Here is a 25,919-nt window from a genome sequence, read left to right as displayed (position 1 = left end):
GCTGAGGGGGCGGAGGGGCGGGGGGCAGGCAAGGAGCAAGTCAGGCGAGAGCCAGGCTGATGAGAATATGAAAAATACTGATGAAAAATTCATTAAGAGGCAGCACTGGGTTCAGTGGACTCTGGCAGGTATAGTCAACAGTTTTTGACAACTGAAAACACATTTGCATGTGATTTTCATAGGATCTAGATCAATTTGCGTAGGCACGCATTGACAGGCAGTGAGGACCTGGGCCACCTTCAAGTGGCATTACAACTCACCTGCAGGCTGCTGTTTTCTGGCTTCTTCCTTCTCTCTTCTTGCCTCCCTTTTCACAGACCTGCACCTGACTCAGGTATCTGCAGAACAGTGTGGAGAAGAATAATTGAGGGGGAGAGAAAATTCTCCAGACCAGGAGGAATTAAGGGTGGAGGGGTTATTTCTAGCTCCCTCGGCCCATGGCTGAGCTTTGTGTTGAGACCGAGCCTTCCCCCTAGAACTTTGGGCTTTCTGCCTTAACCTGCACCTCTGACTCGGCCGGCTTTCCCAGTCCGGCCAGGGGCACACAAGGGCCATTTGTTGGCATAGCTCTTCTGGTCGAGAAACTGGAAGCTTGCAACATCGGCATCGGTTCTGGCATAAACATTTACATTCGCAAACACCGTGCCGAGGAAAGATTAAATTATTTACCCCACTGTGTAAACGGATTTAAATCTTAGTTTACACCTGTTTACATAGCAGGCGGTGGATTGGTAATCAGAAGTTTGCAAGCCGGGCGTAAATCACTGTCACTTACCGCTTCTGCTTACCCAACAAACTATGTCAGCCTTGTTCCTCGCTTGGTGGAAAGAGCCCAGAGTTGTACAAATGGGGCTCTAAACTTCTTTCTAGGACATGCGAGCAGGAGAAGAAATTGAAAAAAGTAAGCAGGGAGATCAATCCAGACAGAGTGGGCACATGCTCATTATATGCGGTTCTGTGCCTAGTGGAAAAAGCCCACTTGATGGCCAGATTCGCACCTGATTGTTTTCATGACTCTGAACAATGTACTCAATATCCATGTGTCTCAATTTTTGCATCCATAATGTGCGGGGTAGTAATTTCTACCCAACAGCGCTGTTTTGAGGCTGAAAGTAGGTAATGCGCCGAAAGCATTTTATCAACTGCCATGTTCAGTGTAAGTACCAGGCATTGCTTTTTGTTCATTTCTATTTAAAACAAGGAAACAACTACCAAAATATCAGCCAAGTACATTCCCTTGCTCTTAAGTCTGTTGAACGTTGTTTCAACACGAAAGGGAGACAAGCACTGGATCTGGCTTTTCTCTTCGGATCGACCCATTTCAGTTGTGTCCCATTCAACTTGGAGGTGGCAGGGAGGGCACGGCGCCGGCTGGCAGGTTCATCACGTGCGTGCTCTGTGCCGGTCTCCTGGCTGGGGCTGAGGAAACACGCGTGAGGAAGATCTGGGATCTGATCTCCGGGAACACGCAGCCTCCATGCCCTCCCCCTTTCATGTGCTTTATTTCTCCTTGAAGTACAGTAGAGAGGGAGACGCAGCCACAGGTGGGCACTTTCACCGGGCCCCTGGACTCCTAGCCCCTTCTTCCCAGGATTTGAGAGTGGCACCACCCGCACTGGATCTAGTCCCTGAGGACAGGCAAATGCAATAGCTTAAGCCTGAGTCAAAGACCCTGACCCTGAAGTCATGGCTGGAGTCGGCATCACCCAAGCCCGATGGCGTCCCCAGAGGGAGATTGAGAAGGAGGGTAAATGGATGTTGGGGGAGCAAAAAATTCAATAAAACAAAAATAAACATCTATATGATGGTAGAGCCATATCCTGAAATAGCCTGCTATCATCAAAGATGCTTGGGAGAATATTAAAGACGTGGGAAAACATTCACAATACAATGATAAGTGGGTAAAAGCAGGAAAGTAATTGTTATAATCAATGATATGATCTCTATTTTCCATGTTAAAATTATATTTTATCACTTCCTTAATAGCTGGAAATGATTATGATACTAGTAATTATAACCTCTAGCTAGTAGGTTCATAGGGAATATCTTTCCTTTTTCTTTTTTTATTTATATATATTTGCTAAGTTTTCTAGATTTTCTAATGAGGTAAATGGATAAGTGGTTTAAAAACTGAAATAACGAAGTGAGCTATTAAGAGTAGATTATAGCAATTTGTGGAGGCAGAGAGTGATAAAAGTAAAACTAGGCAGATCTTTCTACATAGGCAAACCCAGGAGAGACCAGCACCCCAAGAAGCAGGAGGAAAGGTCCATGACCTTTCCACCACGTGCCCAAATCTTTCTACGTTTTTTGGGGACAAGCACTGTCTTTATTCTTGAAGGCCGCTTCATACCTTTTCTCATCCAGTCCTGACACCTCTTCCCTAACTTCCCGTGTATCACCTCATTCCCCAAAGTGAAGAGTCTGCTCGCAGGTGTGCAAGCTCATCTACACCCCAAACAAGCTCTCCCCCTCCCTGCCGTCTCAAATGAAGTTCATCACCTTGGTTCTGGACCCCATCTCCCTCCTCAGAGATTTCCCTCAACACATTTCGCCTTTTCTTTCCTGCGTCTGAGGCTTCCCTCTTCCTCTTGCCCGGTTGCTTCTCTTTCGTCGTGCTCAGGTTTCGCCCATGTTACAGCACAAATGAGCAAAGCCTTTTCTTGATCCCATGCTCCCACCCTGGCTACCGTTCTTTCTTTCTCTGTCCCTTTTACACTGAAACTTGTGGTAAGAGTTTTTGTCTTCACTCTCTCGTTCTTGCCCTCTTTCCTGTCCTCCACGCCTACATTCACGTTTTTACTTCCATCTCTTCGCTAGATCTGGGCCTGCCACGGATCTTTCTACTGCCAAATGCAGTGAATCTTCTTGGACCTCAGGTTACTTGAGAATATTTGGCTTGTGTTGGGGTCACCGTGAGAGAGGATGGACCCTCCCACCCGTAATTTGGTGTGGATGGTGAAACTAATGATACCACACACAGACCAAGAGAGCACGAAAAGGTTTATGACTCACAAAATGAGGTCTTCTGGGACGAGAAGGAGAGGATCCCAGGTTGACCTTCAAATGGCTGGAGACACAAAGGCAAAGAGAGAGCCTGGGGTTTTGTGGTGCTTAGGGAGCGGGGCTTATGCCAGGGCTTATGTTCATGTGAACAGAACCTGTGTGGCTTGAACTTTCTGCTGAGGCCAAAAGAGGACGCACGCACCTTTCTGACAGGCTTGCTCCATGAGGGAGGCGGTGGGGCTTGGAAGCTCTTGGCAAACATTAAAAATGGAGTCAGGCTCTTTATTACAGCATTGTTGGCTACACCCTGCTTGAAACTTCTTCCTTTATTCTGTTCCACTCCCTGATTTTCCTTCTTCTCTGTCTCTTCTCAATTTTATTTTCTAGCTTCCCCCCTCTGCCCGTTCCTTCAGTGTCGGTGTTTCTCTGAGCTCACTTTTCTCTCTTGTTCTGCACACTTGTCTGGGATGGAGCTCATTGACCGCATAGCCTTGACTATCATCCACACGCTAATGCTTCCTAAACCCATACCTGCCACTCTAGTCTCTTCCATTAACGGCCATAAGTACCATTAGAACCACTGCTCATGGATGCAGCCACTTGGATATCCCATCTGTACTTCAAACTCTTACTATATAAAACAGAGCCTCTTATAATCTCTCAAATCTTAATGTTCTTCTGTGTTCCATGCGATTCATCAGGCCAAGAACTTACACATAATTTGAGACTCTTTGGTGTCCTTCACCCCCAATCAAATCAGTCATCAACTTCCATCTAGTGTCATCTTACTGACTCTCAAATATGCCCATTTCTCCCCATCCCTGCTGCCACTTCCCTGTAACAGGCCACTATCTTTTTCCACTTCTCAGCTGGTCTTTCTGGCTCTAGTCTTTCTCCCTTCAATACATTTATCACTCGGCAGCAAAAGTGATCTTCAAAAAACTCAACTCCATTTGTAGTTTTTCCCCATGTGAAATTGAATGGACAGCCTTTCTGCCATTTCACTAGGGGAAAAAAAAAATCTTAAACTTAAAATAGTTTCAAGGTCTTGTATAGTCTAGCTGGGCTTTGCTTACTTCTCTAGGCTCGTTGCTTAATCTCTTTCCTGGGAGACCACTTCCCTCCCAACAGTTACACACAACACCTTCTGTAGTGTAGGTTCTCATGCCACTGGATTTATTTTACTTCCTCACATAAGCCTTGGCTAACATGCCTCTGGGTCAGAGCTCTCCCGACAAGGATCTTTGCCTTAGCTGACTCTTACTCTCCGATTTTTAGCATAGGTGTAGTTTTACCTAGGAAGACAATCAGATCTCCCATCTGTAAGAAGTGCCCTTCCCATGGGTCGCACTGCACACAGAAATCTTCCGGCAACATCATTTATCTCGCTGAGTAGAAGTTGTCAGGTACTTGTCTGTATTCTGCAATAGACCATAAATATTTGTTTAGCTCTGTGTGCCCAATGGTTACTACATTTATTGGTAGGCACTCAATAAATACTTTATGAATGGATGGAAATGCATTTATTAGAAAAATCTTGATAGGAATTTGGGGTTAAATTTGAGGCTAAAAATGGCAAAGGAAAGGGGGGGCAGTTTCTTAGGAGGGAGTGGAGATCTCTATTTCAAAAACTTTAGAAGAACTCTAAAAACATATGTGTATGTTTTTCTTCTAGCATTTGTCTCAGTAACATGGGAGGAACAGTCTTCCACAAAGACAGTTTACTTTTATTTATTCAACACACATGTAAACTTGATTAACACAACTCAGTACGAGTTGTTAGTCACACAAAAGGATTAGATCTCTCAACAAGCTCCCCAGAACAACAGTGCTCTTACCTGACCGCATGTTCGACTCGTCTGGGGAGACTGAAAAAATGTTAATGTTCAGCTCCTACCCCACACCAATTACATCAGAATCCCTGCAAGTGGGACCCAGGCATTAGTGTTTTGCAAAGCTTCCCAAGTCACTTCAGTCTGCGGCCAAAATCAAGAAGCACGGCCCTAGTGGAATCTTTGTTTCTTTAAGAACATTATCAGTCATGGGATTTGGACTTGCCTAAAAATATCCAGAGTAATGTTTTCTTTTTTCAAAAGTAGTGTCACAGCACTTTTGCACGCCAGATTTTTACATGTCTCTTTGAGGCTTATTTGTTTTTGGAGTTAGTCAAAAAAATACAAACAATTGTAGCTCCAAAGAAATTGTTAAATTTAAGTAGTTTCACGAGTTCTTTCTTACTGACATTTTACAATACACACACAGGCTCCTTGAAACCTCTTCCTTTTTCTCCCAAGCAATTTACTTGCACATATACGTCATTATTCATCACGCCTTTATTGTTTCATTCACTTGACTTCCCAGAAAGCTAAAATAAATGTGTTTGACTTCTATTTTATCAAAAAGACCATATTATATTCCCCCTTATCTTGCACTCCCATGGTTACCTTGTTCTCATTTAGGTGTTATCTTTATGTGTGAAGGTTAGGTTAACCTCATTAGGGCCCATAATTAATTTCACTTTGAAATTATTCCAACCTTCTAACTTTACTTAGACAGCCTCTCCCTCTATAAGCCATTCATCAAGATGCCAAGTGAAGTGGGCTGTAGTCGTCAGATCTTCCTCAGCCTGATTGTAAACAGCTATACTTTCTGACAGTCACCCGTGGTATCAGTTTTTCCAAAGAACATCAATCTAGCTGAGTTCTATAAGCACAAACGTAGGTCAAAACTGTGATACATTGGCCTCACACTATGACTCGTTAGTGTTTAACAGATATTTGGTTGGTATACCTCCTCAGTGGAGTTTGTCTCTTCTAACTTGGGGGGGAGGGCTTGGGATGGCCTTGGACTAGTAGACATGTGGACTTTAGCCATCTCTACACATAGAAAGATCATTTGGTATGGAAGAGAGTTAAAAAGCCTAAGGCCTTGGCTCCGTTCTGTTGGGTTGATGATATAATAAGACGATCATATAATATATTATGATATAGTAATGCAGACCTTGATATATGGTAATAGTAATATGGGTCGATAGATTATTATCCTCCAGACAGATGAGGAAACTGAGACTCAGAGTATCATTAGTAGCCTTCCCATAATCACTCAGCCGATATATGGTGTTAAGTCATTCTGACTCCAAAGCCCGTGCTCTTGGCTAACAAGACTTTCAATATTGAGCAAATTACTACATATCTCTGGGCCTTTTTTCCCCACGTCTGTAAAATACGGGAAAATCTTGAGTGACTTCCAGCTCCAACAGCCTGTATTTCATTTTCCATCTCAGTAGAATCAATGAGAAGAGTTAAGCACTTTGGCATAACACCATTGAGAGAAGTGATATGTGACAATTTATGGCCACCAGCAAAAACACAGAGAAGCAGTGATATGTTAGTGTACAGGCATCATCTTAGTGGGCAATACTTACAGTAATACTTGGAGAACTTATGGTTTGAGCCAAGGGTCAAGGTTTCATTCTCTTCTAATTGATAGGTTCTGATGGATTGTTCTCCATTCACATGTAGGAGGACTGGTTCTTCTTTGAAGACAAAATATGGGTACATTTTTAAGATCCCTAGAATTGACTTTAAAGATTAGTACTTCCCTAAACCTTCCCTAACGAGGAAAATTTAGTTAAAATGTTAAGCAGGCTTTCCTTCCTCCAAGATCTATCTCTTGGCTTAGTGGTTAAGTACACAGGTTCTGGGATTAGTGAGATCTAAGTGTGAATCCTAACTCTGCCATTTATTAGCTCTTAGACCTTGGGCAGGTCACTGGTCTATATTGAACATCGCTGTTTTTACTTATAAAATGGATTTTAGGAAATAAGAATACGTATAGATTCTTATAAGGATTAAATTGGGTAATGGCTGTAAAGAACTGAGCACAGTTCTTAGTCATTGAAGCTTTAGGTCAGCAAAAGCCGGTATTTTAGCATCATCATTATCATCATCATCAGGTTAATTCCCCTTGCAAAATAACCCTTGCTTTTGGTGTGTTTAACATGTAAACTCTTTCTTTAACAAAGAATGCACTCAGCTACATTTTTATCAGTGGCTGTTGTCTCCCACCTATGGTTGGTGCCCTATGCTCCCGAAAAACAACATGGAGACCAGGAAGACTGAAGCTGGTCTTCCAATTAGGAGGTACAGGTCTTCACTTACCGGGGCCAGTGGGGGAGTGCATTTCCTCTGCCTATAAGACACACACACACACACACACACACACACACACACACACATCAAAACAGAAAGTTCACTAAATTTAAAAAATATGTATGCAGTTTCCTCCCCCAATCAGAACTCTCTCTAAATGCTTCATCTCATCCTGATGTCAACTCAGTGAGTTATCCAAATACTACAGTGGCTTCCAGTAGACCATGAAAAGGAAAAGGGGGGATGTGGGGAGAAAGAAATGGAAATGAATAGTAAGATAGAGCTAGACATACTTCAAAAATTGGGGCCAGCAAATAAGGTCAGGCTGGTCTGGGAGGAGAAAAGAAGGGCATGTCCTGGAGATGTTCCCTAGATTTTGAGACCCTTTTGATCTTTTTGAACTGTGACTTGAATCTCTGAGGTTCAACTGATTTTATCGTACCATAGGAAGCGAAAGAAAGACTTGGCTAATGTAATGGAGATGTGTAGTGAAGGTAAATGTGTGAAATTCCTTAAATATCCTGGATTTGCAATTTAAAAAAACCAGGAAAATCATCTATGTAATTTTTAAACTCTGTGTGATGACATTGTGCATAGGCACATATGAATACATGTTAAACCTATGTATATCTAGGACCGGACACATGTGTTTTCTGTGATTTGCCAGTTAAGGGACAGGACACGCTATAATCTCTGGGTACACTCCTGCATCTGGGAGAAATGGAAATTTGTTTTCTTTCCATTAAGACATTGTCTGGCTTTATAATTAGTGTTCATAGTAAATACATTCAAAGTTTATCCTTGGAATCCTCAATTCTCTTGCCATTGTAGGATAATGTGAGCTTTAGGCTAATCTATTGCAGCCTCTTTTGGCATCAGAGTGACTAAGCCTCTCCTCCAAGCCTTGGCCACTCAAATGCACACCCGCATGCAGGCCAGCTCGCTGCTGCGAGCTGCACGGGGCTCCAGCCATTGGCGTGCAGGCCTTCACGTCACATACAGCATTTGCTGAACTCATAAATTTCCCTGTGACCTTCAATCTCAAGCTAGGGAGCATCTGATTGCAAAACTGTCCTTCCTCTTTTGATTTGATATTACACTGACTGCTGATTTCTCTATTAATCAGGAAGAATATTTAAAATCTTATATGAGTAAGCATTGGATTATTTTATATATGATATATATATATATAACATACACATATACATATATGTATATGTAAACATAACATACTCATCATCATATAACTCATGAGTAAGCACTGGATTATTTTATATATGTTATATATATCACATATACATATATGTATATGTATATGTAACGTACATATACACACACACACACATACACACATACACTGTACACACACACGCACGCGCATACACACGCATACACATATATGAACCAATAGGAGTTTCTTCGACCCATACTTTCTCTCCCTGATGCATTTTCTTTGCTTCTTTTTCCCCCTACCTCATCCTCTGTCTCAGTCTCCTATTAATCCCTTCTTTAGCCTAGTGGGTGAACAGGTTGATTGTGACCTTCTTTTGGTGTCTAGTGATGGGGTCAGGTTAAGCCAAACTGATTTACAGACTGTCTCCTGAAGGATTCTGGGAGGGACAAAAATCTGCACAACTGAGTAGGGTGGAAAGCCTGTGTAGAATGTCAACACAGAACACTCATCACATACACAGGGAGAGAGAAAAAGAGGGATGGACTGAGGAGTGTGGCTGAGTAGATCTTTTGGTCATTGGAGCTAGTAATTTCTGCTGCTCACTGAGCATTGCATGTGCCATTCATTGTACTACATACTTTATATACACTAACTTATATGAACTTCTTTTTTTAAACATTCATTTTTGAGCAACAGAGAGAGAGCACAAGCAGAGGAAGGGCACAGAGAGAGAGGGAAACACAGGATTCGAAGCTGGCTCCAGGCTCCGAGCCATCAGCACAGACCCCGATGCGGGGCTTGAGCTCAGGAACCGTGAGATCATGACCTGGGCCAAAGTGGGATGCTAAACCAACTTATATAAACATCTAATAATCTTGTAAAGAAGCTGGTATTAAACCCTGTTTTCAGATTGGAAAACTGAGACAAGAAAGCTAAATAATGTTTTAAAAGCCAGAGATTTATTTGGAGCCACACCTGGAGTTCAAGCATTAGTCTCCTGATTCCAAGTCACCTGCTCTTCACCACTTGGCCACACCATATTCCTGATGGGAATTCACCCAGTGCAGCCACTAAAAGCCTACTGAAGTCCCCTGGGACCTCTGACTCTTCCTCTTTAGTCAGGGAAGGTTTCAAGGAGAATGTTAACCAGCCTTTTCATTCTAGCCCACATCAGAAGGGTGAGCTGTCTGGAGCACTGTAAATGTGGGATTCCCCTGTGTGAATTCCAAAGTCCTTAGGCATATCACAACCTTCCAGAAGTTCTCAGAACTTAGTGGGCTCAGATTTTATCATTACTATGACTTCTGGACAAGGAGCTACAATGATATGCAGTGATTGAAGAGTTAGTTCCAAGGTGAGTGTGGGGATGTGTGTTTCTACTGTGAGCACTTCCCTTTTTTCTAAGTTTATTTATTTATCTGAGAGATAGAGAGAGAGAGAGAGAGAGAGAGAAGAGAGAGAGAGAGAACGCACACGTGCAAGCTGGGGACAGGCAGAGAAAGGGAGAGAGAGGGGGAGAGAGAATCCCAAGCAGGCTCCGTGCTGTCAGTGCAGAGCCCGACGCGGGGCTTCATCTCACAACCGTGAGATCTCGACCTGAGCAGAGATCAAGAGTTGGAAATTTAACTTGACTAAGCCACCCAGGTGCCCCTACTGTGAGCACTTTCTATCTGGCCTGTCTGTGACCTGGGCTTACCGGGAACAGAGATCTAGCAATACCTGAAGGAATTCATACACTGAACACTTTGTGAAGATAGACAAAAGAGTTCTTGCAGTGAGAGAACCTGCCCTCTGATATTGAATTCAGACAGTTTGGGGCCCTTTTTGGCCAGAGTTTTGTCCTACCTTCCCTCCCCCAGGTGCTTCTCTTGCCTTGCCTCTTCCGGAACACAAGATAGAGCAAGATAAAGCTGAACATACTTCAGAAATTAGGCTGGGTGCACGTGCATATGCGCACACTTTTCCCATTTATACTTTTGGCCAAGGCTTCAAACACACTCCACCTTTCACACCTCTGGGTTCTTTCACGCAGCATTCTTCCGGCAGGTATGCCCTTGTCTCCTTCCCTGTCTAATGAACCCATCTCAAAGTGTTTCTTTCCTGATATCCTTCATGTCCCCAAGCAGTGCTGGTGGCTCCCTCTCCGGGCCCCCCATAGGTCAGTACTCTGGTTCTACAACTACTCCGGTATCTGTATCTACAACTGCAGGGCTTTCTGTAATGCACGGGCACATACTAGATGCTCAGTGAATACTTGTTGAGTGGATGTATGAATAGGCAAATAAGTGAATGATGGAAGATGGTGAAGGCAAGAGATCCCCGTTTAATAGTTTTTGTCTCGGACCCAGTTCACTCCAGCATTTCAGTGTAATTACCAGGTCTGCAAATACACACTGAAGGGAATGAGTATTAGAATTCTGCAGAATAATGTTAATTGCCATTGTACATGTTTGGGTTTAAATCACATGCATTAGAGAGGAACTTCAGAATGTGTTAAAATCTGGGGGTAACCTGAGAAGATTCAGTAGGAAGGTAACCCTGTTAACTATATGGAGAATGACGTGAGGGGCCAAGGGACTCGTGCAAAAGAGATTAAGTGGGAGCTATTGGACTTAAAAGGAGAGCGGCTGAGGGTTGGACAACCAAGGCCGGCACAGTAAGAGGTAGAGAAGGACCTCGACCTTGAGTTAGGTGTTCAGACTGGGGGCAGGGCATTGTTGCATCTGCAGATTTGGAGACCTAAGATTTAGTAGCAGAAAGTCCAAAGATAGAAGTGAGGGGTTGGGGGGCACCTGGGTGGCTCAGTCGGTGAAGCATCTGACTCTTGATTTCAGCTCGGGTCTTGATCTCCTCCTTGTGTTGGCTCTGTGCCAAAGCGTGGAGTCGGCTTGGAATTCTCTCTCTTTCTGCCCCTCCCCTGGTCACACACACATTGTCTCTCTCTCTCTCAAAATAAACATTTTTTAAAAAAAGAAGTGAGGGGTGGGGCTTCCAAGTAGAACTGTACCTACTTTTAGGACTTAGCTCATTCAGAGAGGCTCTATTTTACGTGGAAAAAGAGCTCTGTAAGGGGCATTTTTTTGAGTCAGGGAAGAAGGAAAAACCAAAGCCAATGTGTCTGGTGGGATGGTCCTGCTGATGCCATTTCTAGTCCGGTACAGTAGACTGGGGCTAAACATCAGCAGGCCTGCTGTAGAGAGGCCGGAATCACCCACGGGCCACGGACTGCCCGTGACTGCTCTTCATCTAGGATATTGGCTTGAGAAACCAGGTCTGCAGTTGGTTAAGAGCTGGTATGGAGTTCGGAAGTGCTGATGGTTCTCTCCGGGGTGGGGCTAGAACACTGTCTTTTAACATAGTCTGGAGCAGAACTTCTCAAACCTGAATGAGCATAGGAATCACTTGGGGATCTGGTTGAAATGCAGACTCTGATTGAGTCGGCCTTGGGTGGAGCCTGGGATTCGGCATTGCTACCAGACTCCCAGGTGATTCTAGTGCTACCGTGCTGGGAACCACGTTTTAAGTGGCAGGGGGCTAAACTCTATTCTGAGCAAAGAGGCTTCGAATTTCAGTTCGAAAAAAGCTGCCTGTGTGTCACACAAAACACTTAACCAGTTAACGCTTCAGTTTCCTTATTTATGTAATAAAAATAATGCAGTTACTCCTTGCTTTTTGGGGATGTTCTATGTGGTAGGACTTTGTGACACGCAGTGCACTTGTACTAGGTAAAGGGAGGTACTTTATCTGCTCCTCCATTTCTAGGAATACTGGTGCTTCCCTGTTATGACTTAGGCATTGCCATCAGATGGATCCCTTTTCTTCCATCAACCACTTAGATAATCCCAGGCAAGGTATCTTAGTTTTCTAAAACCTTACTTACCTCGTCTATAAAATAAACATTTATATGTTCATTGAACCCGTGTTTATTGGTGCCTGTTATGTACCAGACATTGTGCCGGCCACTGAAGATATGATAGTAAATAAGGTCTTACTCTTACCAAGCTTACATTCCAGTGGGGGTGACAGGAAACAAATTCATAAAACCAAAAAAAAAAAAAAAAAAAAAAAAAAACTTACAGAGCATGCCATCTTTGAAAGATAAGTGCTTTGTTTAAAAACGGAAAATAATAAAGGTGTAAAATAAGGTTGCTCTGGGGTGGCAAAAATTATTTTTAGATATGAAAAAGAGCCACTCAGAAAAGCAAAAGAAAAACACAAGCAGGGAGAATTTCCTTTGGTAGGAAAGAACTTGGTTGTGCTTGGGATTCTAAGTCCAATGTGGACAAAGTACATTAAAGAAGGTGAATGGGGTAGGATGAGGTCAGAGAGAGTGGGGCCAGATCATGCAGGGCCTTGTGAGTAAGAATTGAGAAAGTTTGGATTTTTTTTTCCATGCAAGAGGAGGCAACTGAAATGTTCTAAGCAAGAAAATGACATGATGTAATGTATTTATTTATTTTATAAAATATCTCGCCGACCGGTGTCTGCCAACTGGATAGAAAGGAATCCAGAGGAGAGAAGTGGGGTGTCCAGTAAGGAAGTGAGGGGCGGAAACTTGGGCTTGCGCTCATAACAGTGGAGATGCAAGAGGTATGGGGACAGATTCCACTGATATTTGGGAGGAGAATCTGAGAGGACTTGCTGATGGATTGAATAAGATCAGATGGGGCTTGGAGAAAAGGTAATATTGAGAGACAGAGTAGAATCAAGGATGTGTTTTAAGTTTCAAATTTGAGCAACAGGATAGATGATGATAGGGGGTGTCATTGAGGAAAAGAATGCGGGAAGATAAAGGAATGAAGAACTCACATAACAATCGTCCTTATCACACCGGGTGGGTTTGAGGATCGAATGATATAGATATATATTCTTCGGCATGATCCCTAACACTTCAGTGCGCAATATTTTATTGGTTTTCTGTTATTGTTATTATTCATGAGGGACTACCCACTGGAGACACCGGATGCCCTTGATGGGTAAAGACATGATAATTCTCTCGGACTCAACAAGCATCCTTTCAAAAGTAAATATTACTTTTGAAAACCCTGCAGTGGTGATAGAAGGATGGGGTAGGGTAGACTCATGTGTGCCTCCAGCAACATCAGTCAAACTTTCAGCCAAGTTTTGATTACAAGATCTTTATTTCTGGCAGTGGAGTAAGAAGCAGAAAGAGCACAGCTGGATTTTCAGCACTAGGTGGATACCACAAGTTCTGGAAATTGTAAAAAGCATCTTCTAACTTGGAAATTGTGGTGATTTGTCTGAAGTACTTAGAAGGAAAATAAATACGAACCTGCCCCCTACCCCCAACTCCTCATGATACCATTTCCAGAGTAAGTTGTCTGGCTGTAGCTGTTTCTGTTTGGTCTTTGCTAAGCGTCCAGCTTTTTTCACCAGGGTTGTTAGGTAGGTGATTTTGCTCTCTGATTTCTACAGGCAAGGTTAATTTTTGCTATTGGAAATTAATGTCGATTTTAGTAGTTTGCCAACCTGGCTACATAGGAAGACTGCTGGCCCATTAAAAAAATACAGAGTGCTAGGCCAGTCCCAGGGTACTTGATTTAGTAAGCCTGTCAATCTAGGTCTTTAAAATGTCTCCATGATTGGCCTACAAATGTCATTTGGAAACCACTGGTCTGAGGATTTGCGTTATATTATGATTTGAAAACTCCAGATTCTGTTCTCTTCTGCCAGTGAATTGCTTGCAATGTGGCATTGGGCAAGTCTCTTCATGGTTCCTAATGTGATAGTTTAGCCTCTTTTACTCCACTGGAATGAAAAAAATATAGCAGATAGTGAGTAGAATGTTTCATCTGAAGGACATTTGGACTGGACTATCAAAGAAGTCTTGGAAACCCTGTCCTGGTGAGGGTCTGCCTGTGTGCATTGATCTAGTATCTAATGCCATCATTCTTTGAAACACAAACCTGTTCACTACACGATTTCAAAGTACCTCTTGACTCTTGATTCATAACACTTCATGTGAACGAGTTGAACCACTGTGAATAACCAATTTTTTTTCATTAATGATTTTAAAAGGCTCAGAGGTCATTTCTCAACACTAAACTTAGCAGAGGGATCTGTGGCACCCCTGGAGATCAAAGTCTTGTCATTGCTATAGGCTGTAGTCCCCTTCAAGGGCCCTATGTGGAAACAGATTTCTTGGAACTGGAAGGAGTCGGGACACTGAATCTTTGCCACAATCACAGTCCCTTCTGGCCAGAACCAGCCCATGGCACTCAAGTGCCAGGCTCCTTACTATGGGATCCAAGGTTAGTGCCACAAACAGGGATTGACAGCATTGACATGGAGCTAGTGAGACAGTGCTTGCTATTGGGCCTTGAGGAATTGACCAATCAAATGTGTTGTGAGAAGTCTGAGTGTAGAACCTGAAGTATGTCATCTGATAGAGTGCCAGGCAGAAGCTGTGAGAGGTGTGTGGAAAAGTGACCATAATAGGCCATCCCCATACAAGGGAGAAGAAACAAGGAAGGTGAATCCATGAGGTTAAGGGGGCATAGGGACCCCTGTATAAATGAAATGCTATTTCCTAGGAAATCAGGTATCTCTCCCAACCTCCTTTCACTCCTGCCTGTAGTACCTCTGATGGAGTCCAGGGATACCAGTGAGAACTACCTTCCAGCATTCTCCCTCTCTAAATTTTAGTGATATTACTGGTAGTTTGGAGTGCAGGGCCTGTCACATTGTTCAGGTACCACCGACAGTGCCCAAGGCACTCTTCCCCATGCAAGTTTGATCTATCTACCTTCATCCCTGAGGTTATTAAACTGGCAAGGAAGTATATGAAATTGGCATTCTTGAATGGCTCTCCACTCTGGGCAGGAAAAGGGAGGACTATTTCCATGTTGAAGAGTTCCAACCAATTCAGAGAAAAATACCACATGAAGTCAAAATATTATCATCTTGGCCAAGCAAGGGTTTTCCTTTATAGCCATGCTGACATGCAAGGTTTTACAGTCTTGCCTCTCCCCTGGTGTCGGTGGTATTGCCTGCTCTCTCCAGCTGGAGGATGTCAGTTCAGCAGAGGTAGAGGAAGGATCTCATCTGCGGGAGGTGGTAGAAAGAAGAGAGTCCCTGGGAGGATATAAATTCTGTAGTGTGAAAGAAGAGTAGACTCTCCAGTCTATAAGAGGGACAAAAAGGAGTTTAGTTATAATCAAAACAACTACAAACCTTTCATTGAAATTACATTTGGGAAAACATTTTTAAGTGGCATCGGTTTTTAAGGGAAAGAAGCCATATACGAACTAGTACATGGTATATGATTTCATTTATATAAAGTTGCAGAGCAGGCAAAACTAATCTGTGCTGATGAAAAAGTCAGAATAGTGTGGGTTGCAGGGGTGTGGGAAGGTTTAACTGTAAGGAACACCAGGGGATTTCTGAGGAGCTGGAAATACTCTTTCTCTTGATCTGAGTGATTATTCAGGTATATTCACATGTAGAAATTCCTTGAGCTGTATACTAAGATTTGTGTAATATTCGATCTGTAATTTATTACTCCATACAGAAATTTGAAATGAATCTTCTTTTTTTGCCATACGCATAGATGTGGTATCAGGATAAAGGGCATCTGGGATATTCACTAAGATAGAGATTCTGTTAATATTCAAAGTGGGCTATAGAGCATAAAAGAAGCATTTAAACCTGACACAGTGGAAGGACCAGCCACAGGCTTTGGCAGAAGCTCACCTAGGTCCAGGTCCTAATATACCTTTTACTGTAGATCTTTGAGCTCACTTTAAATCTCTCTCAGGCCCAGTTTCCTTCTCTGAAATGTGGATAATAGTCTATTTACCTTAACTGCCATTTGGAAGATTCAATGAAATTATATATATATATATATATATATATATATATATATATATATATATGTGTGTGTGTGTGTGTGTGTGTGTGTGTCTTGCCAAATACCTGAAATATAACTCATAAATAGTATTTATTATTAGCAGATAGTAGATATATGTTCACATAAACCATGATGCTTCAGAATTCCAGTCATAAAATCAGATTTTTACTCTAATATTCCTGGGAATAAAAGTATGAATCTTAGTAACTATTTAACATCATAATAAATGGTGAAAAGCCAAAAGCTTTTCTCTAAGATTAGGAACAAGGCAAGGATTCCCACTCTTGCCACTTTTATCAATGTAGTTTTGGAACTCCTAGCCATAGCAATTAGGCAAGAAAAGAAATAAAAGACATCCAAATGAGAAATGAACTAAAACTGTAACTGTCTGTAGATGATATGATACTATATAGAGAAAACCCTAAAGACTCCATACACACACACACAAAATTTCAGAACTAATAAATGAGCTCAGTGAAGTTGCATTTCTTAGTTCAGTGAAGAGCTAATAAATGAATTCAGTAAAATTGTTTCTAGGCACTAATAACAAATTACCACAGAAATTAAGAAAACAACCCCATCTACCAATACACTGAAAAAAAATACCTAGGAATAAATATAGCCAAGGAGGTAAAAAGACGTGTGTACTAAGAACTCAGACATTGATGAAAGAAATTGAAGAAGACAAAAGTAAATGGAAAGATATTCCATACTTTTGGATTAGAAGAATTAATATGTTAAAATACCCATAGTATTCAAAGCAATCTACAAATTCACTGCAATCTCTATTAAAATGCCAATAGTGTTTTTCACAGAACTAGAACAAGTAGTTCTAAAATTTGTATGGGGCCACAAAAGACCCTGAATAGTCAAAGCAATCTTGAGAAAGAACAAAGCTGGAGGTATCACGCTCCCTGATTTCAAACTATACTGCAAAACTGTGGTAATCAAAACAATATAGTGTTGTTATAAAAACAGACATATCAATCAATGGAACAGAATAGAGAGCCCAACGATAAACCCACACAAATATGGTCAATTAATTTACAACAAAGGAGCCAAGAATATTCTGTGGGAAAAGGGAAGTCTCTTTAGTGAATGCTGTTGGGAAAAACTGGTCAGCCACATGCAAAACAATGAAACTAGACCACTGTCTCACACTCTACACAAAAAATTGCCCCCAAATGGATCAAGGACTTAAATGTGAGACTTGAAACCATAAAACTCCTAGAAGAAAACATAGGAGATAAGCTCCTCAGCATTGGTCTCGGCATTGAATTTTTGGATTTGAGTCCAAAATCAAAGGCAACAACAACAAAAATAAACAAGTGGGACTACATCAAAGTAAAAAGCTTCTTCATAGCAAAGGAAACCAACAATCTAAAGAAAAGGCAACCTCCTGAATGGGAGAAAATGTTTGCAAATCATATAATCAATAAGGGTTTAATACCCCAAATTTGTAAAGAACTCAAACAACTCAATAGCAAAAAACCCCACAACCAACCCCATTAAAGATCGACATGTTTCCAAAGAAGACATACAGATGGCCAACAGGCACATGAAAAGATGTTCAAAATCATTAATCAGGGAAATACAAGTCAAAACCACGGGAAGATATCCTTTCAAATTTGTTAGAATGGCTATTATCAAAAAGACAAGAAATAGCAAGTGTTGAAGAGGATGTGGAGAAAAGGGAACCCTCGTACATTGTTGGTGTGAATGTAAATTAGTGTAGCCACTATGGAAAATAGTATGGAGGAACCTCAGAAAATCAAGAATAAAACTACAAAGTGATCCAGCTATTTCATGTCTGGGTACTTATCAAAAAAAAAAAAAAACACACACACACAAATTTGAAACGATACATGCCTCCCTATGTTCATTGCAGCATTATTTACAATAGCCAAGATATGGAAACAACCAAGTGTCAATCAATGGATGAATAGATAAAGAAAATGTAGTGTATATACACAATGGGATACTACTCAGTCATTAAAAAGAAGGAAATCTTGGGTGACTCAGTCAGTTAAGTGTCCAACTCCTGATTTTGGCTCAGGTCATGATCTCATTGTTCATGGGATCAAGCCCTGAGTTGGGCTCTGCACTGACAGAGTGGAGCCTGTTTGGGATTCTCTCTCTCCCTCTCTCTCTGCCTCTTCTCCATGCATGTTCCCCCTGCCCTCAAAAATAAGTAAATAAACTTTTTTTTTTAAAAAAAGAAGGAAATCTTGCCATTTGTGACAACATGGATAGATCTTGAGGGTATTATGCTAAATGAAATAAGTTAGAGAAAGACAAATACCATATATTTCTCTTATTTGTGGAATCAAAAAACCCAAAACAGATGAACAAATGAAACAAAACTCATGGATACAGAGAACAGATGGATGGTTATCAGAGGGGAAGGGAGTTGGGAGTAAATGAAATGTATGAATGATGTCAATTGCATGGTAATAGATTGTAACTAGACTTACTGTGGTGATCATTTTGTAATGTATACAAATATACAAGAATCAAATTATCATGTTGTATATCTGAAACTAACAAATTATATAACAATTCTACCTCAAAAACAAACAGGGGCACCTGGGTGACTCAGTTGGTTAAGCATCCAATTCCTGATATCCGCTCAGGTCATGATCTCACAGTTCATTGGTTCAAGCCGCGCATTGGGCTCTATGCTGAAAGCACGGAGCCTGCTTGGGATTCTCTCTCTCCCTCACTCTCTGCCCTTCCCCCACTTGCTGTCTTTCTCTCCCTCTCTCTCAAAATAAATAAACATTAAAAAACCAGACTAAGGAGTACTCCTTCACTTGTTTCTAGGAGGATATTGTTTAAATGTTTAAACTATTAAAATTCATTTAAATTATTTGAAATCAAATGCATTCTGTGCTGTAGGGATAATTACTTAACATTTCTGAGTCTGTTTCTTTATGAAATAGGAATAATAATACTATTTCACAACGAGTATTCTGATCATTCAGTGTTACCATGTGTAATGTGCTCTGCAATATGCCTAATACACTGTGAATTGGGGTTAAATTACTCAACTTGGAAAATACTTAACTAATGCCTAATGTAGCTAGATACTATTTAGGAATTATTCTTAGGAATTAAAAACAAGGACAAGATACAATCCTTGCCCTCAGGAAGTTTCCAATTCACTGGAAAAGAGAGACATGTACACATTTATAAAACAATGTGATAAATATTTTAGTAGTGTAATATTAGAATACCTGAGAAGCCCACAGGAGGCATTGTATAATAGTACAACAGTAATTAAAAGTTGTTGGTGTATTTGAATTTAAAAAGAGGGTCACGACACTGTAAAATAATCATTTAGGGTTACCATATGGTTGAGTCAATGGCCAATGGATTATTTCTATCTTAGAATCACAAGCATGTAGCCAGAATCATTCTTTTTTTTTTAATTTTTTTAATGTTTATTCATTTTTGAAAGAGAGACACAGAGCACAAGCAGGGGTGGGGCAGATAGAGAGAGAGGGAGACATAGAATCGGAAGCAGGCTCCAGGCTCTGAGCTGTCAGCACAGAGCCTGACTCAGGACTTGAACTCACGAACCATGAGATCATGACCTGAGCCGAAGTCAGACGCTCAACTGACTGAGCCATCCAGAATCATTCTGAATCAGAAGTGGATGCATTAAAACAGCAACATGGAAAACACCCTCAAATTGGCAGTGAGTCAGAAGGGGAATGGAATGGAATTCACCGTATCAAGACCCAGTTCTGTTGACTGCTGTCTACCCCAAAGCAGTCTCTCTGGTTGGAGGCCATGTTCGTGCGCTAGAAGGAAGAGCAGTTGTTTTTGGGCCCAGTGCTGAGTCGTGCCCCCTCTGAGAATCTGACAAAAGCTGTGAATCCTTTCCAAGGAAGTCATGGACTCGCAAACAAACAAAATGGCCAAAATTAGAGATTTCTAGTGAGATTCTTGCCCTTCAGAAGTTCAGGATAAGAGTTTTAAAAGAAACTCTGTTTTAAAAGAAAATCTGTATGCTGCATCTTCTCCCCTCTCCAGAGAACTAAGAAACAGTGGTAGCATTATCAGTTGTGTTACCGTATTAACACTGATGATCCCAAGTCACTTCTGGGTAGTCCACTGAGTTTGGCATAACTTTTTCTTCCCGTCATCCTACCTGGCATCTCCCAGTGCACTTAGGAATGAGACTTCTCAAGATGAAAGTCTTATATAAAACCCAACTGTAAACAGGTTAGACCCTGAACTGGTATTTATCAAGCTCTCTTGAGAGTAATATATCATATATTGCAAGCATACCTAGTTGTATGGTGTTTCACTTTATTGTGCTCTGAAGACATTGCAGTTTTTTACAAATAGAAGCCTCGTGGCAACACTGAGCAGGTCTATAGGCATCATTTTTCCGACAGCATTTACTCACCACTTGTCTCTGTGTCATATCTTGGTAATTCTCACACTATCTTAGACTTTTTTTCATTAGTATTGTATTTGTTATGGTGATCTGTAATCAGCAATCTTTGATGTTATTATTATAATCATTTTGGGGCACCATGAACCACACCTATATAAGGCAGCAAACTTAACCGATAAATATCATGGGTGTTCTGACTACTTCACTGTCTGGCCATTCCCCTGTCCCTCTCCCTCTCCTTGAGCCTCTGAATACAGAGACACAATAAAACTAGAATTAGGCCAGTTAATAACCCCACGACGTTCTCTAAGTGTTTGGGTAAAAGGAAGAATCACATGTATCTCACTTTATTTTTATTTTTTTATTTAAAAAAATTTTTAATGTTTGCTTTTGTAAGAGAGAGAGAGAGCGCACAAGTGGGAGAGGGCCAGAGAGAGAGACACACACAGAATCCAAAGCAGGCTCCAGGCTCTGAGCTGTCAACAGAGAGCCCAATGCGGGGCTTGAACTCAGGAACTGTGAGATCACGGCCCTGAGCCAAAGTGAGATGCTTAGCTGACTGAGCCCCCCAGGCACCCCACGCATAACTCACTTTAAATCAAAATGTGAATATGATTAAGTTTCATTGTTTTTTCATACATAATGCTAGTGCACACTTCATAGACCACAGTAGAGTGTAAACATAGGTTTAAATGCACTGGAGACCAAAAAATTCATTTGACTCACTTTATTGCAATATCTGCTTTCTTGTGATAGTCTGGAGCCAAACCTGAAGTGTCTCCAAGGTATGTCTATACTATACAGGAGCTACTGCTATTGCTGATACTAAGTGTATACTACTATTTGTTCCTTCCATGACTTGGAAATTAGACTGGAGAGGTAGGACCCATAGCTAACAAGAATGAACTGCTCCTGCCTCTTTGCTACTCCTTAGACTTATGGAGAATTCAGTCTTCTCCCATGACCTCCTTGCGGAAGTCTAACGGGCTATTTTGTTTCATGTCTCATCAGCAATTTCCTGAAGATACAGTGCCTGGAGGGTGGCATCTGGGAGCAAGGCAGCTGCGTTCCAGTGGTGTGTGAGCCCCCTTCCCCTGTCTTTGAAGGCATGTATGAATGTACCAATGGCTTTGAACTCAACAGCCGGTGTGTGCTCAGCTGTAACCAGGAAAGCGGAAGGGTAAGATGACTTGAACTTGGTTTTGGAGCAGGCCATGCTCTAATCCTGATGACCCATCCAAGAATGTTCACCAGAGATGATCTAAATGAATCCCAACAGGCAGGGCCTTCCTAAGTTGGGGTTCTACCCAGTGGTGTTGCTAGTATTTGATGGAGAATTCAGAAGAGACCATGTTTTTGGAATAGTTTCTCCTGAGTTTAGAACTTCCTCTTGGATAAAAGGAAAAACCGGATGGGTTGGGTCCCTGGGTAAATTCCAGAAATGCTGGGATTTTGATTTGGCAGTCAGTGTGATTTCCTCCCATGTATGGCCACTGACCTAACCTGGCTATGAAAGCTGGTATCATGTTTTTCAACAGAACGGAGTCCTGAACAGAAACACAAATTCCTCGGCAAAGGCGAGGCAAAAAGCACCGTTTGACTACCATTCTCCCTAGGATTTTGGCGCAAGAGGTCTCAAATGAAAACCACAGTCTTATCGTGGTTACATGATTAAAATCAATGTCAGGTTTGAATCTTTTCAAGTACCACACACATACATGAGGCAGGAAGTTAGGCAGAGATCAATGACCTTGACTGCTCTCCTGGGCCATGTCTATCTCAGTGTCCAGCACTCCAAGGTGAGCACTGCTGGACGGATGTGGAGAGAATAGGTCATGAAATGAGACCCCAGAGAAATCAAACACATCCGTTTGCACGGATTGCTTAAGGCCTCAAGGAGTTGGCCCTGGATGAAGGGAGAGTTATCTACAATTCTAAAACCTTGCTTCCTTGGGTTTTGCGATTTGCTGCTATTTGCTCTGTGATCTGCATATAGTATGCTTTGTGATCATTGGGGCTGTAGAGCCAAGAGTTACACAAACCAGCACACCTATGGAGAGAGGGAATAAAACTTTGGTGAGACCAAAAGCGACCGTGATGTGCCCATTCAAGCGGAAAGGCAAAAACACCTTCATAAAGATTATGAATTGGCTTCACTGGATCACACTCCTCTTGAAAAAAATCTGACATTTGCTACAAGCAGCATTGGTGTCATAGTATGGATGAATCGATGCAAAACAACGCCATCTGTGGAAAAAAGTCCAAAAATAGCTACGAATATGTGGGCTACAGTTGACAACTGTCTGAATCCTTCTATCTGAAGGAAAACACATTGTTAATAAATTTCATTAATGACAAGATTGTTCATGATTTCTTCACGTCAAGATGCCAAAAAAAAATTGTCTTAACTTTTCTCATTTTTTATTTTTATTTTGTGGTCAGTAACAACATGGTTTATTATTTCAATCGTGTCTTTTAGTCCAGGTCCTAAAAATTGGAGAACACTACCATTTAATCAGACCTCTTTTTCCCCTTTGTTCTAAATGAAATTAACAAAATAAGAATGGAAATGTTTACTTCTGATATTCTAGGTTCCTATCCTCTGCACTAAGGAGGGACTGTGGACTGAGGAGTTCAAGTTGTGTGAGAACCTACAAGGGGAGTGCCCACCACCCCCGTCGGAGCTGAATTTTGTGGAGTACAAGTGTGAGCAGGGATACGGGATTGGTAAGTTTGGGACGAGATGCTGAGTTCTGCTCCCAAGGCATCCTTTTATGAGGCCTCGCTGGATTTGGAGTCAGATCCACTGTCCTCCCTGAGGAGTGGTTGGAGGTGCAAGTTGACTCTTCGCTGCTTCAGTAAAAATGAAATTTATGGCAAACGCATCCGTTTTACTCTTGCACATGTGTGTGCCGTTGGATTGGTGCTGCTGCTGAGCCGTTTGCAGAGCGTCTGGTCATGTCACCCACTTAGCTGCAGGTGGAGAGTGGATTGATTTGTGGCAGGAGTTGAGTTGTAGTCCAAGAGGACAGGCAGGAATGTGTAGCCACATACCACACATGTCCTGAGTCCCTTCTCTGTCATTTCTGCCCTTGTATCTGGAGCGGGGCGTTCCCTCGTGAAAGGGCCGCTTGGAGATTGCAGGCTTGCATTGCCCTTCGGCCATTCTTTCTCTACAGGGGACCAGGCTCCGGAGCCTCTGGGCAACTTCTGAATCAAGTAATTGCAACTCTGTGGTCGGAGCTGATCTATAGAGAAGTTGATTCAACTTTGCCCTGGCTGGCCATAAGCATCATAGAAAAGAGATGCTGTTTGTGGCAAACCTTGTGAGGTTAACCCTGAGTTCTGAACTGCATAAGTAAGGAGTAATTTTATGTCATTCTGTGTCACGCCAATGGGTATAATTTGAGTGAATGAGAAAGCTCATTAGTTTCTGAGACGGTTCTTTATCATCTTCGAGCTGCTCTTTGCACCAAGATATCTCATGGCCAGGCACAGAGTAGTGGGGTGCTCAGACTGGGCCTCTTGAATGGTATTTCGTGAGCAAATTCTCATCTCCCCACTCTCTACTTTCTGCATTGGAATGTCATGTGCTCACATATATAGAGCTCTTAAGAGTCATGTAGCATTTTGAGTTATTTCTTAGGTTTGTAAAAAACACAGAAATAGAGATAGCAAGAGCTGCAAAGAAACTTGGAGATGAGCATATCTATAGATGAGGAAACGGAACCCTGGGAGCAAGCCGTCTTTGAATAGAATTTTCTAAGACACTTGGACCCACATACAAGGGAGTAGAGCAAGATTTTCCTTCAGAAGGCTAACACATGACCAAAATCTCTGCTTCTAATTTCCTGTTGCTTTCTCCTTTAAACACATAGGTTTCTTGGCTGCCAGCATAATGTTCAGTGGGGCAACAGACATAAATCTGCCTTCATCATTTCTGGGCCATTTCCCCCCCAGCTAGTACACTTCTTAGGTGATGGCTGCTGTAATTATCAGCCTTCCAGAGATCATATAAGCAGGAATGATGTTAAATGTGCTGAAAGGCATGTGCCAATCAGGATAGTCTTCGGCTGGCCAGAGTCCTAGAGTGGGGTCTTGGGAGTCTGCAGGACCAAGAGTCAAACTTTTAATTGCTGGATCATGCAGGGGTTCAGAGATTGCAGAGGAGGGGCTGTTCTGGACCAGAAAGAGGAGTGGACATCGGGTCAAGGGGAGTTAACATGGAGCAGTGACCTCTGTCGCAATTAGTGTAGAAGGGTCTCTACAGGTACATGGTAGATGAATGTCAGCCCTGCCTATAACCGTGATTATGTGGTGACCCATAACATAGAAATTAATTGCTGTCGATTCCAGGATGAAAAAGACTGAGATCTAGGAAGTTCAAGTCTCTGCTGTAAATTTCTGTTCCTTCAGGTGCTGTGTGTTCCCCATCATGTGTGATTCCCCCTAGTGACCCCGTAGTTCTGCCTGAGAACGTCACTGCTGACACGCTGGAGCACTGGATGGAACCTGTCAAAGTCCAGGTGAGGAAAGGGACATTTTTATGTGCCAAGGACGTAAGAGGGCTGAGAAATCCCTGACAGTATATTCCCTGGAGCAATTTCCGAGGCTTTCAAAGTATCTTTAAAGCAAACAACCACACGGCTCATTCCTAGAGAGAAAAATTAAAACTCAGGAGGAGAAAAGAGGACACTTGGGAAAAAAGATGGCCCCTATCCAAAGGACAGTTTAAAAGATAATCTAGAAGGAGGACTTGGAGACATAAGAGAACGGTAATTCAGGAGGGAAATTGAAAGAGAAAATCACTGCTAATGAAAAGTAGGACAGGAAGACTTTGAGGAAGCCAAAGAAATGAATAAAGATGAAAGAAGGGTGGAGAGGGAAGGATGGCTTGGAAGAGATGGTGATGAAACTGGAAACGGGGAAAGAATGACCACAGGGAGTCCGAGAGAGCTGCCTTCCCTGTCTCTGTCCCCACCCTTTCTGAACCCCGAGATCCTCTCCCAGGGCCATCTGGAGTCCAGTCAGTCGTGGGTAGGACCCAGTACATCGGCGGCCTCTTCTCTGGGCTCTCGTTTGTTTGCATTCTCAGTTGAAACCCCAAAAATGCCCATCCCTGCCTTTTCTCTCCTCTGGGCCTAGAAGAAGGGCCGCTGTCCACCCCCCCCCCCGCCCCCGCCCATCTCCTCAGTGCCATTTCCAAGCCATTACCCTGCCTCCTCCCTGGAGTCACCCACATTTGAATCTAATGCCAAAGGAGCAAATCACTCACCACCCTCATCTTCTGTCATCCTCTGACCCTCCAGT

General features: G+C 42.2%; 1 protein-coding gene across 4 annotated transcripts in view; it reads left to right on the top strand.

Annotated features, from left to right (window-relative positions):
• The window catches only part of PAPPA2 (pappalysin 2), a 280,558-nt gene that overhangs the window by 201,189 nt on the left and 53,450 nt on the right, over positions 1-25,919 (top strand). For all 4 annotated transcript variants that reach the window (XM_040446705.1, XM_040446706.1, XM_040446707.1 and 1 more), the window contains exons 18-20: positions 21,621-21,789; positions 23,201-23,336; positions 25,026-25,135. In XM_040446705.1, coding sequence (XP_040302639.1) covers positions 21,621-21,789; positions 23,201-23,336; positions 25,026-25,135 — 415 coding nt within the window. The remainder of the gene's footprint in view (positions 1-21,620; positions 21,790-23,200; positions 23,337-25,025; positions 25,136-25,919) is intronic.

Source organism: Herpailurus yagouaroundi, unplaced genomic scaffold, assembly GCF_014898765.1.
Source record: "Herpailurus yagouaroundi ecotype Mexico unplaced genomic scaffold, PumYag 195, whole genome shotgun sequence".
Lineage (NCBI taxonomy): Eukaryota > Metazoa > Chordata > Mammalia > Carnivora > Felidae > Herpailurus > Herpailurus yagouaroundi.
This window is presented reverse-complemented; position numbering and strand designations above follow the sequence as displayed.